The sequence below is a fragment of the Nuphar pumila genome, chromosome 14 (assembly GCF_984573655.1).
Source record: "Nuphar pumila chromosome 14, dmNupPumi1.hap1.1, whole genome shotgun sequence".
NCBI lineage: Eukaryota > Viridiplantae > Streptophyta > Magnoliopsida > Nymphaeales > Nymphaeaceae > Nuphar > Nuphar pumila.
Genome location: NC_143262.1, coordinates 86,884,944 through 86,902,884, shown reverse-complemented (window position 1 = coordinate 86,902,884; position 17,941 = coordinate 86,884,944). Strand labels below are relative to the sequence as shown.

Below are 17,941 nucleotides of genomic sequence, written 5' to 3'. Positions count from 1 at the left end.
TCATTGAAAACAGATGATCCAGTCTAGATTTTTAGTCATTCGACCATGCCCAACACATTTATGGAGCGGAACCGCATTAAAAGCATCAGAGAAGCTCGGAAAACCCATTTAGCACAAGGTTTTACTATATATATATAGTAAATTACTAAAAACCACCAAACTTATCACCCATTTACATGTAACATCCCAAGTCTTTTATTATTGCATTCAGTTGCTATTATTTTAATGCACTTTCAGCACTTGCTTAGAGTATTAAATTACTTATTTGCCTTTGTCCATAAAATATCCCATCATACGGTTTTCCACAATGAAAAACTAGTGACCACAATATACTCATGGATGGTGTCACTTGCTACAAGGAAGCTGAGTGTACTGCCAAGTGGGCACGGTAGTTTATGCATAGCTGGCATGGGAGTTTTTGCATTTGGAGAAAACTTGGTTAAACTGCCTCGATGGTGGCTGTTTGTAAAAAGGATAGGGGGTAGTTTCCCTTTTATATTTGCACTAAAAACTAGGACCGGCAATTTCTGACACGACCCACCAACCCGACCCGCTTCTTAGGCGGGTTCGGGTTTGGCTTAAACGGGTTTGTGTCGTAAATGGGTCGACCCGCCTAACCCATTTATTAAACAGGTCGGGTTCGTGTTAGGGGTATGCCAACCCGCCAACCTGTTTAATAAACGGGTTAGGCGGGTCGGGTCAACCCATTTACCCGAACCCAACCTGCCCGCCAACCCATTTACCCGACCGACCCAACCCGTTTATTAAACGGGTTAACCGTGTCGTGTCGGGTTACCCGTTTAATAAATGAGTCGGGTTCGTGTTTGCCACAGCCAACCCGTTTAATAAACAGGTCGGGTTCGTGTTGAGGTATGCTGACCCGCCAACCCGACCCGATTGCCACCCCTACTAAAAACTGACTTGGTAACCACCACATCTTACAGGTGGTAACTGCCAAATGCAGGAATTGGCAGCTGTCACTTTCCAAATGTATAAACTCCCTCGTAATTACCCAGTCTAATTTTTAGTGTAAATACAAAAGGCTCCCCTCCTTTCTCAAATGCATAAACTATCTCCTTAACGTTATCAAGTTTTTACCAATTACATAAACTGCCTTTCCAACTACCAGTGTCCAAAGAAAGCCTAAAGAACCAAAAAGTTGGATTAATCTGTTTATAAATAAAATACAAGTTGAGTGGTGGTTGTAGTTTACTCATAACATGTGCCTGCAAACACCACATGCCAACAATGTTTTTTTTCGATTTATAACCCAAAAAAACCGCACCTGGCATGAAGATCCGATCGTGCTGGCTCAGCCTGCCATACCTACGGTCGTTGTGCTGGTGGCATAAAGCTCCGAGGCTAGGACCTCTGTCACTGAGGCTTATGATGGGCGTCAACTTGTGCAGACGGATGATGCCCATGGGAATCGAACACTGACTGCCTGCCTAGCAGCCAAAGCCCTACCCCACTACGCCAACCCCCTTTGGGGCACATGCCAACAATGTCTTGTTTGGACCTAACATGGCAAGCCTAGCTTCCAACCACTAGTTTAGACAAGTTATATGGGGAACATAGCAACAAATTTCATATACTAGAAATAGCGTTAATTTGGTCAGCTTTTGTATGACGTCAAACCTTCCCAAGAAATTTCCACGACCATTTATCAAATGGAATCCATATCAAAGGTAAATCATTCTTTCAAAAATCCAACCATTTTCAAAGTTTTCTCTGTACAGGAAAATGCATTTTCATGTACAGCATTTTGCTTCTTGTTTTGTCTTGCCATCCAATTGAGTTCAACAACTTTTTCCAACCAAAGAAACGGGCAAATTTAGTTTTCTTATATCCATTGCCAGAGCTATAATGATACTGATTGCACATGCATACGTCTTCCTCTTCTTCTCGTAGTTGGATAAAAAATAAACATATCTGAATATACACCAACAGTTTGAATAATGCAAATAACAAAGGAATCATGGGCATATCCCAAAGAGGAAATCTTGATGGGCATACGCACACCGAGGGAACCACAATGGCATATCAAAAACTGCCATCGTCAAATCTGCCATGTTGTCCATTATTATCTTGTGTTTTATTCTTTGCATTCTTGTATTTTAATTGTTATCCATTATCATCTGGTGTTTTATTCTTTACATTCTTGTATTTTAATCTTTCGTTTTTGACATAAGCCAGTGCTGAAAAACTCCTTGGACCCATTTTGCATGTTTCATTTTGCATATTTCAATTTGTATGTTCCCATCTCTCTCTCCACACACAGACACACACTTTCCATGCAAGTGAATAGATGAATTGAAACGTTATACGCATGAAAATGAAGCAGTCCCACCTACAATGGTGAAAAAAGTGGGAAAGCAAACAAAGCTGTAAAGATGTTAGCATGAGTTTAAACCTAGTCAATATTCATAATGAACTATCAAAATTTGGAATAAGTAGAGTCCGCAATGCCAATAGAACCATCCCCCTTTTTTAAGCTTGCAGTTCATTTTCATCATGTCGACACATGCACAATTTCCCTTACCCTTTTCCCTGTTGTTCACTGCCTCAATCACCAAACTCAATGCAGCAGCAGTAAACAATAAACTTCCTCTCTTCTGTCTACCCATCTATACTCTGGTCATGATGAACAATTGGTTGACTACATCAATAGTATGGACCAACTGACACTCATGGGCTCAAAACCAAACTCAGACGGACAATCTCTGAAATATTAAGAGCATGCATGCGCACATGCGTACACATACACACACATGGACTCTCCTAGTGAGGTCCCAATAGTACAGTACCCTATTTACTTTCCAAACACCATGGATTTTGTAATCTTTGAAAGATTAAAAAAGGATACCTATTTTCATGGTAAGAAACATTTATAAGTATATGCTCATCTGCATATCTTCATTTGCACCATTTTGCTACATATGAAAAATGGATATACAACATATAGTAGAAATTACATGGACAGAATGAAACAATTGAAGGATGATGTAGATAAGGTTGCACAATGATCTCTAAAATAACCATGGTCTATAATCCCTTTAAGACTTTGATATCAAATTCGCTCATAATCAAGCTTATCAGACTGTAGATAACACACAAAATTGAAAGAAGTGAAAAGAAATTATTAGTCACGAAGGGAGCTTTATCACACAAAATTACAAAAATTCCAACTGATACATTTAATTGTCCTCATACCATGATGATCATGTCAGTTGGAAGCCATGCAGGTGCAGTTGGTATCCCTACCCAAGCAATCTATTGGAAGAATGAATACCAGTCAGTCAGCCAAATAAAATGTTTTGTAATTTTATCTTCAAAATTGAATCATTCAAATGGAAGGGCCAATGAAGATTTCATTTGGACCAGATTATTCATCAACTCTAGTAATCCTAACTAGACAAACAGATGAATCTATCTGGAAAAGATGCACTGCCAATAGATGGTGACTTTGAGCAACTGAAATCCAATTTCAACTGTTCACATAGTAGTGTCAGATCTAGATTCACCATGTGTCTCCAGTACACTATGATGAACCAACTATTCCCTTGATGTAAAAGAACATGTGTTTTCATTCTCAAACTTTGGACAAAAGGTATCCGATACAGAAATGGTTCAGAATAAGAATGAAACATACATACAGGTTTAAAGCACAATATTACAGTTTGAGCTAAATTAAAACGAATGAATCATTCATAGCATACCAGTGCGTGCTCCCCAGTCTCAAAAATGCGCATATCCAAGACCTGCCAACATCATTCACACAACTAACCAATAAATAATTCCAAAATGAGAATGAACAAGAGACTGCAAATCCAAGAGCAGCAGTAACAATAGGATGTAGTTTCTATGACTCAGAATTTACAAAGAGTAGAATGAGCTGAATAGCAGAGTCTAGTAAAGGCTACAATTGGTGAAATCAAAATCATGAGAAAATTTATCATGAAATGCTGAAGAATCATCTTGACATTCTAAGTAAGTTGATCATTTAGTCACCTCACCACAGTCTTCATAGATGTAGTCCAAGCCTTTGTAATAGGGTGGATGCCCAACTGATAAATACTTTTATCAGGAAAGATATGAATTAGTGAACATCTTACATAACGCCAATATTGTTGCATATGTACAATACATAAATCACTGGCAGTTAAAATTTTGTTTTAGCTAGGTCTACATATAGGTTGAAGCTTGAAATTACTAAAATTTTCTTTTAGCTTGGTCTACATGTATATTGAAGTTCAAAATCATCTAAAATCATTTCACCTATCTGAAAATATTTTTTATGCTTCAGATACTAAACTCACTGTGTCCCCATCTCAACTAATTAAATTTGTGGCAAAAGAAAAAAGACCAAGCACGGAAGAACAAACATAACGCCAATGTTGAGAAAAAGATCACTTACAAATAAAAAAAATAAACAAAATGCATGAGAGAGAGACTTCTCTGTCATACTATGTAGCTTTCTCTACCTTAAGGGGAATCTCCACCTATTTGCTTCATCTACATGTTTCTCAGGATACTTACCTCAATTACTATTGTTAAGAATTTCATTATTGATTTCTGTGAACAAGCTTTCACTGTACCATGAGCAAGGTTTCTATAAAACCATTCTTTCGTGCATCAAATGTTATTATGTTACAAATGATGTATGTTTCTAAAGTAGTCCCATATTCATACTTTAATTCATTTCATGTCTTGTGAGTCTTTTTCATTCTAATACAAGGCATGTATTGTGTTAATTCATTCATATTTAGAGCCTTTGACCTATGCCCAAGCAAGGGACATTACGAATGGGTAAAAGCTATGAGAGTAGAGTTAGAAGCTTTGGAGAAAGCCAAAACTTGGACACTTCAAGATATTTCACAGAGAGAGAAACCTACAGGATGTAGGTGAATATATAAGGTGAAAACCAAGAGTGATGTGACCCTAGAAAAGTATAAAACTAGATTAGTTGTAAAAAGATATTCTCAAGAATATGGAATAAATTATGAGGAAACCTTTGCTCCCATTGCTAGGATGATCAATGTTAGGACCTTGGTAACCATCGATTCTATTAAGAATTGGCCTATATATTAAATGGATGTCAAGATTGTTTTTCTTAATGGGGATTTAGTTGAAGTATACATGGAGGCATATCCTGGTGTGAATATTCCTGAAGAAAGATCTCTTTGTTTAAATAAGTCACTTTATGGCTTAAAACAAGTGTTGAAAGCATGGTCAGTAAGGTTATGCTTGATATTGTTTTTAGATCTTGCTTGACTGATACAACTTTGTTTGTTAAAGAAACTAATGCAGGTATTGTCATCCTACTCCTGTATGTGGACGACATGATCATCATCGAGAGAAACAAGCAGGGAGTTAAAAATATTAAAAAACCTATTTAAAAAAAATTGAAATGACTGATTTGGGTAGGGATTGAGGTTGATTATTCTCCTAGAGGGTATTTGTTGTCTTAGTCTAAGTTTGCTTCTAATATTATTTTTAGTTTTGAAATCATGGATGATAAAAGAGTAGATACTCCTAAGGTTGCTAATTTCAAGATGAGAATCGATGATGGAGAATATCTTGAAGATCCAACTCCTTACTGACAGCTTATCAGAGCACTCTTTTACCTTTCAATTACTAGACTAGATATAGCACACAGTGCATACGCAACTAGTTAATTTCAACACTCTCTTACATTTGTTCACATGGAAGCAGTTTTATGAATTATTAGATACATTAAAACTTTCATTTCTATAGTTTTTTTTTGTCTTCTTCGTCTATATTAGATTTAATTGCTTAGATTTAATTGCTTATACTGATGCTGACCAGAGAGGTGATCCCAACAACAAACATTCAACCACATGTTTTTGTGTTTTTATAGGTGAATCCCTAATTTTGTGGAGGTGCAAGAAGCAACAGAATGTCTCTCTTTCATCAACAGAAGCCAAATACCAGGTCATGGCCACTACCATGATGGAGGTGGTCTAGCTAAGAAGATTGTTTGTTGACATGAGAATTCAAGTAATAGGAGTTTCGAAGATGTGTTGTGACAACAAGAGCGCTATTTACATCGTCAATAACCATACGTTTTACGAGAGAACAAAGCACATCGAAATAGACTACCATTATGTTCGAGAGAAATATCTTCGAAGCAACATTGATTTGCCCTATACTACATTAGAATATCAACTGACATATTTCTTCACCAAACCTCTCTCAGCTCCTAGGTTTCACTTCCTTCTTAGCAAACTTTCAGTCATTATACCATAAGTTTGAGGGGGAGTGTTAAAATGTGTATATATATACTATATATATGTATGCATCTATCCATATATATACATATTCAAATATGTATATATAGATATATACGTATATACATATTTATATATAATGTTTTTCTATTCTTTTTGCATTTTATTTTTTCTTTCTTTATTTCTTTTTCTTTTTTTTATTCCAGTAAAGATGGTTGTTGACTAGCCGTTAGACTGATGTTAGACTGTGTTTAATGGCTAGATCTTCTAGCCATTAGACTGGTTCTAACGGGTAGAATTCTAGTTGTTAGAACCGGTCTAACAACTAATTTGTGCTCTCTTGTGTGTATAAATAAGGGGTTTTACCCCATTGTAAGTATGCTTCTTGCAAACTTCTTCATTAATAAAATATTAATTTTTTGCATATTGTGTGCCTTCTTTTGGTCTGTGTGCCCTTAGTGGAATTTGTGAGTGTGCCCATAGTGGTCCTTTGTGCTTGTCCACTTTGGATTCTTTGGTGGACTTTTGTTCGTGCTTGAAGGCACTTCTTTCTTTGCAGTGTGATCATTCCCATAGATAGTGATGCACACGAGCCGAGTTTGAGCTGAGCCTGGGCTGTTCGAACTTGGCTCGGTTCAAAATCACTTTGTCCAAGTTCGGCTCGAGCTTGGAATCGAGCTTGTAAGGCATTGTCCGAACTCGGCTCGGTTCCAAGTTCGAGCGGAGCTAAGCTTAAACAAGATTTATTAAAAAAAATTTACGGAGGAGGGATTTGATCTCCCGACCTCCTTAACGTTAACCAAGAGACCTACCATTAATTCAAAACATGTCTTTTTATTATTATTACTGAAAAAATTCTATACATACTAAAAATTCTCAGCAAAAAAAGGTGCAAAAGGCACGAACCCAACATGTTTTTAATAAAGACTAACGCCCTACACATTACAATAACAATGCAATTCTGAATTGTTTTTCAAAGATACTATATATATGGGGTTTGCAATGAACCGAGCCTTATCGAGCCTATCGAGCCTTATCAGGCTCAACAGGTCATTCAAGCTCGGCTAGATAGTTCGCTCGAGCTTCATACACCAATTCAAGCTCGGCTCATTTATGAAGCGAACGAGCTCGAGCCAAGCCTGAGCCAGCTTGGTTCGTTGTGCATCCCTACCCATAGATCATTCTCAATATTCTTTCTTCTTCATAGTTCAGCTAAACATCTGTTAGCATGATAAGTGGCTATCATAAATGTCAAAGTCAATGCAGGTAATCACACATGTTGGTCCTCCCTGTTTCAGAATATACTAGAAGGGAAGAGATTTATAGGAAAAATTGCTCATAAGAAATGAAGGAATACCAGTCATACATAAACTACGCTAATGTGATTTATTCATGAAAAAAGAACCAAACTAAATTTTCCCACAAAAAATAAAAAAGTTGTACTCAGATAAAGTAATTAAGAAACAAAGGGTATCCATGTGAAATATCCATGACAAATTCATTAGAAATGAAAGGAATCTTCCCTTCCATATTTTTTTGATAACTTGCTCCCCTTTTTGTTACTGTGGTGTAAAGACAACAAAGTCAACAAACATACACAAAATCGATATATGTTCTTTTCTTCCTCTTAATCCTATCCTTATAATGTTTGTAGTTTTTCCTACATTCTTCTCTTTTTGCCTCATTGTTTAGTGTTTCTTAAGGCATGAATCTTCATAGAAAGAAAAATAGCTGCTAAGGAAACATGAGGTATGTAAAAAGAATTTTCAATTAGGGGCATGTGGGACCCTAAGATCTTAGGTACAGCGATACAATAGTGATATCTCAAGTCTACTAGATGGAAGAGGAAGTCTTCAAAAATTTCAGACTTTTAGTGGGTAAGATTCAGCCATAAAAAAATCTTTTTTGTCACTTTGAGGCTTAAACATCTATGTTTTGTTTCTCACTTGAACTCAGTGTTTGCAAGGGACCTTAGATTAGATCTTCGTTCCAACTTATGACCCAGTGTTTGATGGAATTCCATATTTTGGTGGGACTTCCTAAGAATCCATAGTGAGATCTGTGAACTGAGGTAATCAAACCCTCCTTAGTGATTTTTCTGTTGTTTGCATAGTAATGAAACTAACAAATGTGTCATGATGATTCTAACCGTTCATCATCTTGTTGGAAGATGGTTTTCCATAGTGCAGCTGGTTATGAGAAAATACAAACTAATAACCATTCTAACAAACATCCTGAACTTAAGATCCAGTATTTGATGGAATTCCATATTTTGGTGGGACTCCCCAAGAATCCATAGTGAGATCTGACAACTGAGGCAATCAAACCCTCCTTAGTGATTTTTCTGCTGTTTGCATAGTAATGAAACTAACAAATGTTTCATGATGATTCTAACCACTCATCATCTTGTTGGAAGATGATTTTCAATAGTGCATATGGTTATTACATGAGAAAATACAAACTAATAACCATTCTAACAAACATCCTGATATTTTTCATGCTATCAGAAAATTCTAGATGAAAAAAAACTTAGATTAGATGTAATGAGTCTTCGAAACCCTGAAGCATTTTCCATTATTTCCATTATTTCAAGGCAACAAGAAAAGGAATACATTGTTTTGAATACAAAAACCACAGAATATTAAGAGATCTCCATTTATTTAGATTAGCAGCGAACAAAAAGAAAGAAAAAAAAAGATCCTTCAAGAGATTTTGATATCTTTTACATATACAAAGAATATCACATATTGTAAATATCAATGTTTAGCTCATGCTACACATCAGTGTCTTGCACAAAGTCAAGTTTAGTTAACCTAATGAAACATCAAAAAAGGCTGCAAGATTTCTTACAATAATCAGTTTGCTGAAGATACACCAAGGTGTCTGACCAAGTACTCAATCGAGGCCAAATACCAAAATCTTCAAAGATTAATATATGGAAGTGTGGAGACACCAAGTTAACAAATGACCACATTCATTTCCTCGTAATAAGTGGAAAATCCACAAGAGAATTACACGTAAAATATAGTAGTTCAGAAACATTGGAAAGTTTACAACCAGAGTATAACAAAATGCTACTCAAAGTTGAGTCTCAGCAAATAAATCCTTAGTGTACTGTTATGCTATCTTAATAAAAATACTATTAGGATTTCTTCAATAATTACTAACATATAATTTGAATAGGTTCAGCTTCTTGAAAGCAAATACAGTTCTGAGGAAAAAAAAGGATCCAAGAATAGTATATTAAGGGCCTGTTTAATTAGCAACAATTACCTGGATAAGTGGGATTCTGGAAAAATAAAAGACCAGATTTATATTTTTCTACTGTTTGGGTAGCAAATTAAGATATTAAAAAACAGATCACTTAAAAAACCAAGAATATTAATTCAGTGGATGTCTGGATTAACAAAAACAAGAAAGCACCTGGGTTCTCTAAGGCCAACTCCACTTAAGATTCCCTACCAAAATTGCATATGGGCAAGATTTAACCTACTCGAATTCAAAACCCAAAATAAACAAATAGCCTAACATTGGTATACACAAAAGTGATCAGTAGAGAAGCTTGCCCACTTTATGTAATCCTATAAAAATGAAAAACTGACAAATCAAATAACAGCAAACAAAATACCCATACACTAACACCCAGAAAATGCACCATAAAAACATTCAAGCAAAACAAAAGAAGAAAAAAAAAATCAAACACTTTCTTACATCCATGCAGCTGAGACACTTCTCTTTATGTACCGTCACACTACATGCAAAAACCAATCGCCAAGAAGCTTGCCCACTTCACCATAACCATAAAATTGAGACACCCACAAAGCAAGTCTCTCAAACAAGCAACCACCATTCCTCTAATGCATCAAAACATAAGCAAAACCATCATACACAATCAAACTTGCCCACTAACCAAAAAAAAGAGAGAAAAAAAAGGGCTTACGTTGATGCTGTTGAGATACTTCTCTCTATCCACCCTCACAATTTGGCCTTTTTTCACTATAACAAATAAAAAAAAACCTAGAAAAACAGAAAAAAGAAACGACAATTTTGAATTCAGGAAAGAAAGGGTGAATACATACTGGAGTAGACAGTTTTTTTGGGTGATTTGGGGGCTGCTGGAACTTTTGTAGCCTCATTCTGAACCAGCTCCTCATCACCTGACTTCGCAGAGCTTGCTGCCATGAGTGGTGGCATTCTTGAAACTTTTACTAGGGGTGGAGGGTAATACCGTAAAAGGGGATCTCTGGAGGACAGTATGGAAGATAAGGTGGCGGGAGGGGAGAGAGTGAATTTGGCCATTGGAGAGATCTTCTGCTTCTGACACGTCAGCCTCTCTGTGCGTCACTTTATCTATGCGGAGAGCCTCAGTGTTACAGATATTTCCAGAATTGCCCTTACTCGTTGACAAAGCTTACCGTATTGGTCTCCCCTTCATCCACGCGAACGTCACACGGATACCCTATCTAAGATCATCGGTTTAAGGACACGAAACGACACGGAACGTGGACATGCCATGCAACATGGTATTATTTTGTAAACTTGTAATAGTTTTTAGTAATTTTTCAATAATACATATATTTTTACATATTAATATATCATAATCAATTAAATAATTTTAAAAAATCCACGTCAAAGTATCTTTTTTTTTTTTAATTACGAAGTACACAGTCCGTGTGTGTCTTTGTAACATGTATGTACAGTTGCAGACGCTGGATCTTAGGCCACTGTGTTAACAAATATCAGCCAAAATTTGAAAATACCAAAAACTTTATCGTGATATTTTTCAAAAACATATATTGACTTAAAATATGATATTTTCGAATATTATTTAATCTGAAATGTGTTTTTTATCACGATATTAACATGCAAAATTTTTTAACCTTTTATTGTTTATTTACTGTAATTTTGTTCCTTGAGGAGATTTTACCGAGAAAAGATTTGCGAGAATTGTCATAAAGTAAAGGATAGGGTTATGGAGTCTAACAGTTCGGGTTGGTAATAGGATGACCTACTATCCATTTGAACGATCATGGTCTCCTCCTTAGGATGGCAATGGCTTGAATTATGGAGACAAATGGTTCGGGTCTGCTGAGTGTATAGATAGCCAAAAACTATTCAAGTTCAAATGGATTAGGATTTGGAGTTTAAGTTTGGAACCTGAGACCACCTGTGATATGATATGCAATTAGTTTCCCATTGTATGAAAATCTAACTTTTATCTGTATAAAAAGTTCTCGTTGTGAGTCTGAATAATTTTTTGGAGTTTGTGATATTAGATTTTAAAAGCCCATAACAACTAGCCCCAAGGGGTTTAGTGTAGTGGGAATGACTGGGAGAGGGGCTTGCCTGCTAGACTTGTGGTCAGAGTTTCATTTCCATCATCAGCCCCTTGCATATAAGAAGGGGCAAGGACATTATGTCCCTTATAACTCAACAACCCATTTACCTAAGATGACTCACTCAGGGTTTAGCTTGTAGGGGGCCAAGCCCATTAAGTGACTCGGTTCTTGACGAGGGTTCTTCATCTTTCAAAAAGAAAAAAAATCTCACTTTTGATTTAATTTAGCCAGATATCAAAACCCAAACCTCCTTTTTATCAACAACCTAAGTTGCATACCCAAACATAGCTAAAATGTTAAAGAGTGTGTTTGGGTAAGAGGTAAATTGGTGGTAAGAAGCAATCTTGATTAATAAGAAGAGTTAATGTATTTGTAACGTATGATAGGACCTACAACTTCCAAGATATCTGTTTACCGGCTGTCGTTGAAAAACCCAAATTGGTGTGACTTTTAAAAAATTAAAGAAATCCTTATTCCAATCAACACTTCTCTGCGTTTCACCCAGACAAATGAAAAGTGAGCCCAATGGTTTCAGTTTCTCTCATATTCATACGCCCTCCTGATTTTCCTTTTGCTTTTATTGAAGATTTTATCATGTAGATGACAATAAATGGTAAAATAGATTGCCTAAAAATAGAGATAATCCTTGATTATCAATTTATGCCGCCTTGTACATAATTTAATGGTACAGTTATAATTAACTAAAATTACAAAGCTTATTTGGTGATTTAAAACAAAAATCATTACTATCCAATAAAAAGTTATTAATGGCAGCCTAGTTGCTTTTGTGGGTAAAATTATTTCTTTTTCTTTTTTTTTTTCTTTTGGAAAACTAAGGGAAAACACCCTACTCACTTGTGAGCTCATTGATGTAAAAGCCCCTGGACCCCTTCACCCTTTAGGGAAGATCCAAGCTTCGCCCTGGCAGCAAGGGACGCCCACCTGTGAGTTTTGAACTAGTGACATCCCTGGCCCATATATAACAGATCAGGCTTGGGCTGCAAATGCAGTCTAAGCCCGAATGCACTGGTGATGTCCCGATTCGGACCTGGGGCCTGACAGGCCCAGCCCGAGCTTGACCAAGCTTGATTATAACTCACTCAGGCCAGGATGTGGGTGCAGCCTGTCGGCCCTTATCAGACCTTAATAGGGCCAGGCCAGCCTGGCAAGATGGCCACCCCAAGCCATAGTTGCAGCTAATGATCATTTTTATGCATCTATAGAATAGATTTACACTCTGACCACAGAACAAGACAAAGTTTAGGTGTGTCCTAATCTCTTCTCAACCTCAATGCCTGCTGGTTATCTGAGTATAATTGCAAAGGGTTACCCTTATTGGGCACATGGGATGCGCGACCTTTCCCTTCACTCCACCTTCCTCCCACTCCTTTTTTCCTTGATGAAAACTGGTAAACAGCTCCTAACTCAAACTGGAGACATCCTCAACAATGATAAAACATTCAGGTTCAAACCAGTGGAAAATGTAACCTTTTTAATACATGAACCATGCACTCCAAATGAGGTCTGAAGTCCGTTCTTTTAAATTGCAATGCAATGAGCTGGTGATGAACAATAGGATGTAAAAGTCAAGCCCACAATATTACTATTGTACAAAAACATAGTAATTGAGGGAATTGATGAAAAAAAAGGAGATTCTCTTCAATCACGTTCAACTTATTGGGATGCATTTTATCATATAAATTTCCAACTTTTCTGCCTGCCCCTTGTTTGAAGATTAGAGAAAACTCAATTAGACACAACGGCACAAAGGATATTAAAGAAACAGGAATAAATAAAAATTACAGTAACATAATTGGAGTCCTCTTGTAAGAGTGTTGAAACAATCTTCCCGAATCCTCACTCGGGCTTCTCAAGCTGTTCATGCTAACATGCTATGACAGCCAAAGTTAGCAGCGAATCACAACTAGCCCCACAACAAGGTAATAAGGCTATAATTCAATCATTTTTTTCACAAAGTAGGTAATGAAGACAAACCAACCAATGAGGAGGAGAGAGAAAGATGCCAAACCAATCACAGTTAGCCAACCAGCCATTAGAATCCCCATACAGAGCACCACAGTAAAGGGTAGGAAGGACTGGACCACCGAGGTGTAGTTGACCCAGTGGCCCTTGAACAAGATGAGAGCTGCCAAATTGACGATGTTCCATCGAATGGACCCACCATAATCGAGGCGGTTCAGACAGTTTGCCACAAAAGAATGGCAATTACATGTGAAGAGATTATAGGATTTGTGCTGGAAATGTTGTGTGCTCGAGCGCAGAGCATCATCCCATGTGAGGGACGTCCCGTTCTCTGCATGCTTATAGGTGTTATTGCAGGTGTGCGCAGCCAAGTGAGGAGGGAAGCAACACTGGATGTTTTCAAAGATCAACACATCAGAGTTTATAAAATACTCGGATGACCCAAAAGAATGTCCTAGATTTTGGTAGCAGGAAGGCAGATAATTTTATCAAAGAATGGAAATTCCTCTAAAATCTTCAAAATGGTACAAAAAGAACAACATATGTTCACTTTAAAAATATTAAGACAACACATGCTCGCTATCTCAAGTTTTCTACTAGTCCATTGAGAAAACATTTAAAAAAGCTTGAAAACTGACACGAGATTATGACTACCAAAATTTTCTAACAGCATCACTAAAATTCATTGATGGATCTCCCCAAAGCCACATTTGTAAAACCCCCTCCGGCAAAGTAGCCGGAGGGGATAAGCTTTAGAAAAAAAAAAAACAAACAAACAAAGGAAACAGCGGGGGAAACCGCGTAACGGGAGGGGGTGAGGATACCTCACCCCCCAAAATACGCGGGGGTGAGAGTTATCCTCACCCTAAAAGACCTCACGCAGCCTCCCTCCACCGCACCTCAAACGAGCGGCAGAGGGAGAGACAGAGAGAGAAAGGGAGCGAGAGTGAGAGTGAGGGGTACTTACCGGCGGCGACGGCGGTGTCGACGGCTAGGTAAGTCTTCATCCTCCCCATCTCCTTCTTCGTTCTTCTTTCCGGTTTGGAGCACAGAGGGCTGGCAGCCATGGCTGCCGGCGAGTTTCTGAAAAAAAAAATATTAGACAGAGAAAGAGGGAGGGGTCGGCCAGCTCCTATGGCGGCTGACTCCGACGGCCGGCCCCGGCGACCGGCCGACACCGTTGGCCGGCCCAGGCTGGTGGGTGCAGAGAGAGGGTCGGCAGGGGCCGACCCTATGCACCTGAGTTCGGAAGGGGCACAACCCCTTCCGCCCTTTTTATCGGGAGACCGGTTCGGTCCGGGCACCGGGTCGGTCTGGGTCGCACCCAGACCGAATCGGGTCAGGTGATTCGGGTGAACCGGTTCGGATCGAACCGGTTCAAGCCAAACCGATTCAAGTCGAACTGGTTCGGGTCGAATCGGTTCAAGCTGAACCGGTTTGGTTATTTCTGGTTCAAGTAGAACCGGTTCAGACCAAATCGAGTCTGAACCGATCCAGTCGGGTCTGGTTGGCGGGTCAGCATACCTCAACATGAACCCAACCCATTTATTAAACGGGTCGGCTGTGGCAAACACGAACCCAGCCCATTTATTAAACAGGTAACCCGACACGACCCGTTTAATAAACGAGTTGGGTCGGGTAAACGGGTTGGCAGGTTAGCGGGCGGGTTGGCGGGTCGGGGTCGGGTAAACGGGTTGGCGGGTCGGGTTCGGGTAAACGAGTTGACCCGCCCGCCTAATCCGTTTATTAAACGGCTCAGCCGGGTTGGCGGGTTGACATACCCCTAACACGAACCCAACCCGTTTAATAAATGGGTTAGGCGGGTCGACCCGTTTATGACACGAACCCATTTAAGCCAAACCCGAACCCGCCTAAGAGGCGGGTTGGCGGATCATGTCAGGTTTTGCCACCCCTAGTTGTGACCAAGGTATCTATCTTTTTTTTCTTTTACCAACGGGGGATTCGCTTGTCTGGTTGGAGCAGCTAGTACACGTCAGCTTGTGTTGGGACTTTGCAAGGTCGAATCCCAATAGAATCGTTGCATAACTGCTAGGGGTCTGCCTAACCCCAGCTTGCCTTAAAAAAAGAAGTGTTCAGCTTTTCAGTCCACAAAAGTGCAAACTCGTTAAAAAAGAATTATATATATATATATATATATATATATATATATATATATATATATATATATATATATATATATATATATATATATATATATATATATATATATATATATATATATTTTTATTTATTTATTGCAGCCAAGAAATGGAACAGTGCCAAAAGTTAGTGCCATCTACTTGTTGATTTCTTTTATCAACTGAGAGATAAAAAATCTTTTTTTTTAAGGCAAGCTGGGGTTAGACAAACCCCCACTTGTTCAACGTACCACTGGGGTTTGAACCTTCAACGTCTTACCACAAGGAGACGTGCACTGATAGCTCCTACCAACCTCGCGGGCTGGTGAGAGATAAAAAATCTACTTGAACGTTAGGTGGGTATTTGACATGAATAAGAAAAAACTGCTGGTTGAATGTAATGATTGAAAAGTTAGGGTTTCCTCTAAAAATATATTTGATAATTATATATATATATGCCCGAAGATAGGAGAGAGGAAAGTGTGTGCTTGTGTGTGAAAGAGATCTATCATTAGAGGGTAGATCAGGTTATATCCAATCGTCACCGCACTTCTCACTTGATGGAGATGTGTTTGTGTCTGTGGGGTTGCCTCCCACAGTTTTCTAGAGAGATACACAGTTCCCAAGCAAGATGTGTGGTAAGATTGAATATAACTGATGATTGGTTATATACAATATGACTTTGTCTAGAACAGTATGCTAAGGTAACTAGATTGACAATGTTGTAATGAACTTCAATAAAGAAAGTGACAAATGGTAGAAATTCGCATAGGTAAATCTATAAATAAATAAAATAATGTTTTTTCTTCTTCTTTTTATTTTTATTATTATTATTATTATTATTATTATCATTATTTTATTATTATTACTATTATGCCTTAGGCTGGCGCCTCTTTTAACAACACTAGTCTAGACCATTTTTCTCTTTGGCAATCTAAATACAAGTTCCCACAAAAGATTCGTGTAGATCAGATTTACCAAAGAAAAAAAGGATTTGCTTTGTTGTTTGTACCAATGTTGTCAGAATTGGTTTCAAGTCTGAATCAATTTTGAAAAATGATTCAGAGAATCGGCCGATTCAGCATCGAATCAAATCGGTCAATATCTTTCAGAAGATGACACGTGCCATTTAAAATCAATAAACCATGAGAATCTTAAGACATTATTTAAAACCCCTTTAAAATATTAGAAATTTTAATATTATTAAACCGAATCGGCCCTTTGTACAATCAATTTTGAGCCGATTTGGTACAAATCCGACGATTTGCAAAGATTCTTACAATAAATCGATTTGTGCATGCAAATAATAGTGACGAATACATTCCCAATTCTAAATAGGCCATAAGTAAAACTTTGAGTAAATTACAAAAAGATCAAACACTTATCAGTTATCTATAAAAAGCCACCTGAATTTTGGGATATTTTACGGACTGCTTATTTTTCATCTCTGTTTCAAAGGCACATTATCGCACTAGGCTACTATTGTTTATTCAAACAAGATGACTGAAATCCATCCGTTGTTTATTTCTTTAAAAAGAAGATAAGGTTTTTATGTCAACTGGGAGTCTGGGAGTTCTTTTTGAATCTTAGGGGGCATTCGACATGAGGAAAAAAACAACGGCCGGTTGAACGTAATAATTAAAAAATTGCAGATTCATTTAAATATATGATAAAATTCATAGCTTTTTGGTAGATTTTCACGGCTTATTAAAATTGCTCTTCAATTTTACCTGCATAGAAAAAGAGAGACCAACTATAACCATCAACATTGCTAAAAACAGGTTCAACCAACATTGAACCTGCCAAAAATACAAAAAAGGCTCAAGACAAGCCTAGAAGCACATAAAAGAAAGCAAGATACAAATACATATGATTGACAAGCGTCACCCTGGTTCAGGAGGTGTCGATGGGTGCTGATTGCGCTAAAGCTCAAGAAGGCTGATGCGTGGAATGGCGTACACGTCTGCCAATATCAGGTTCACTAGTTTATTGAAAACCGCTGGAATATGCCAAAAAATAACGTTGTTGTGGGTCATCCAAACGGCCCACCAGGATGAGAGGTGCTAAGTTCGCCAAATAATCTATCATTTGTTGCACTGACGTACTGGTTGAGGACCCCACAACAAGTCGTTGATGAACGATTTGTGGTGTACGCTGACCACAGGCTTATTCCAAGTGACCTTAAAGATGTTCTGAAATACAGTGCACTCCCAAATAAGTGAAACACAGT

The 17,941-nt window shown here is 37.9% G+C and overlaps 1 protein-coding gene across 5 annotated transcripts; it reads right to left on the bottom strand.

Moving 5' to 3' along the window:
- Positions 1 to 2,843: 2,843 nt before the first annotated feature.
- Positions 2,844 to 10,557, bottom strand: LOC149817253 (NAD(P)H-quinone oxidoreductase subunit O, chloroplastic-like). Of its 5 annotated transcripts, none has more exons than XM_089987590.1 (6): positions 10,331 to 10,557; positions 10,192 to 10,247; positions 4,012 to 4,077; positions 3,720 to 3,761; positions 3,214 to 3,273; positions 2,844 to 3,100 (listed from the first exon to the last, which is right to left on the bottom strand). In XM_089987590.1, exons 1-6 carry the CDS (start codon positions 10,548 to 10,550, stop codon positions 3,071 to 3,073), a joined length of 474 nt encoding a protein of 157 aa, XP_089843716.1. In that variant the 5' UTR covers positions 10,551 to 10,557; the 3' UTR covers positions 2,844 to 3,070. The 5 variants fall into 5 exon arrangements, 2 of the variants coding, with proteins under 2 accessions (XP_089843716.1, XP_089843717.1); XR_016427671.1 differs by lacking the exon at positions 4,012 to 4,077 and adding an exon at positions 9,963 to 10,105 and having other exon boundaries at positions 3,090 to 3,100; XR_016427669.1 differs by lacking the exon at positions 2,844 to 3,100 and adding an exon at positions 9,963 to 10,105 and having other exon boundaries at positions 3,107 to 3,273.
- Between the last annotated feature and the right edge of the window lie 7,384 nt (positions 10,558 to 17,941).

Coding starts and splice junctions, on each gene's coding strand:
- LOC149817253 (XM_089987590.1), bottom strand. CDS start 10,550: ATGGCCAAATTCACTCTCTCCCCTCCCGCCACCTTATCTTCCATACTG. Junction 4,078..10,191: donor AGTATCTCAACAGCATCAAC/GTAAGCCCTTTT, acceptor TCCTGATAAAAG/TATTTATCAGTTGGGCATCC. Junction 3,274..3,719: donor AGACTGGGGAGCACGCACTG/GTATGCTATGAA, acceptor TTCTTCCAATAG/ATTGCTTGGGTAGGGATACC.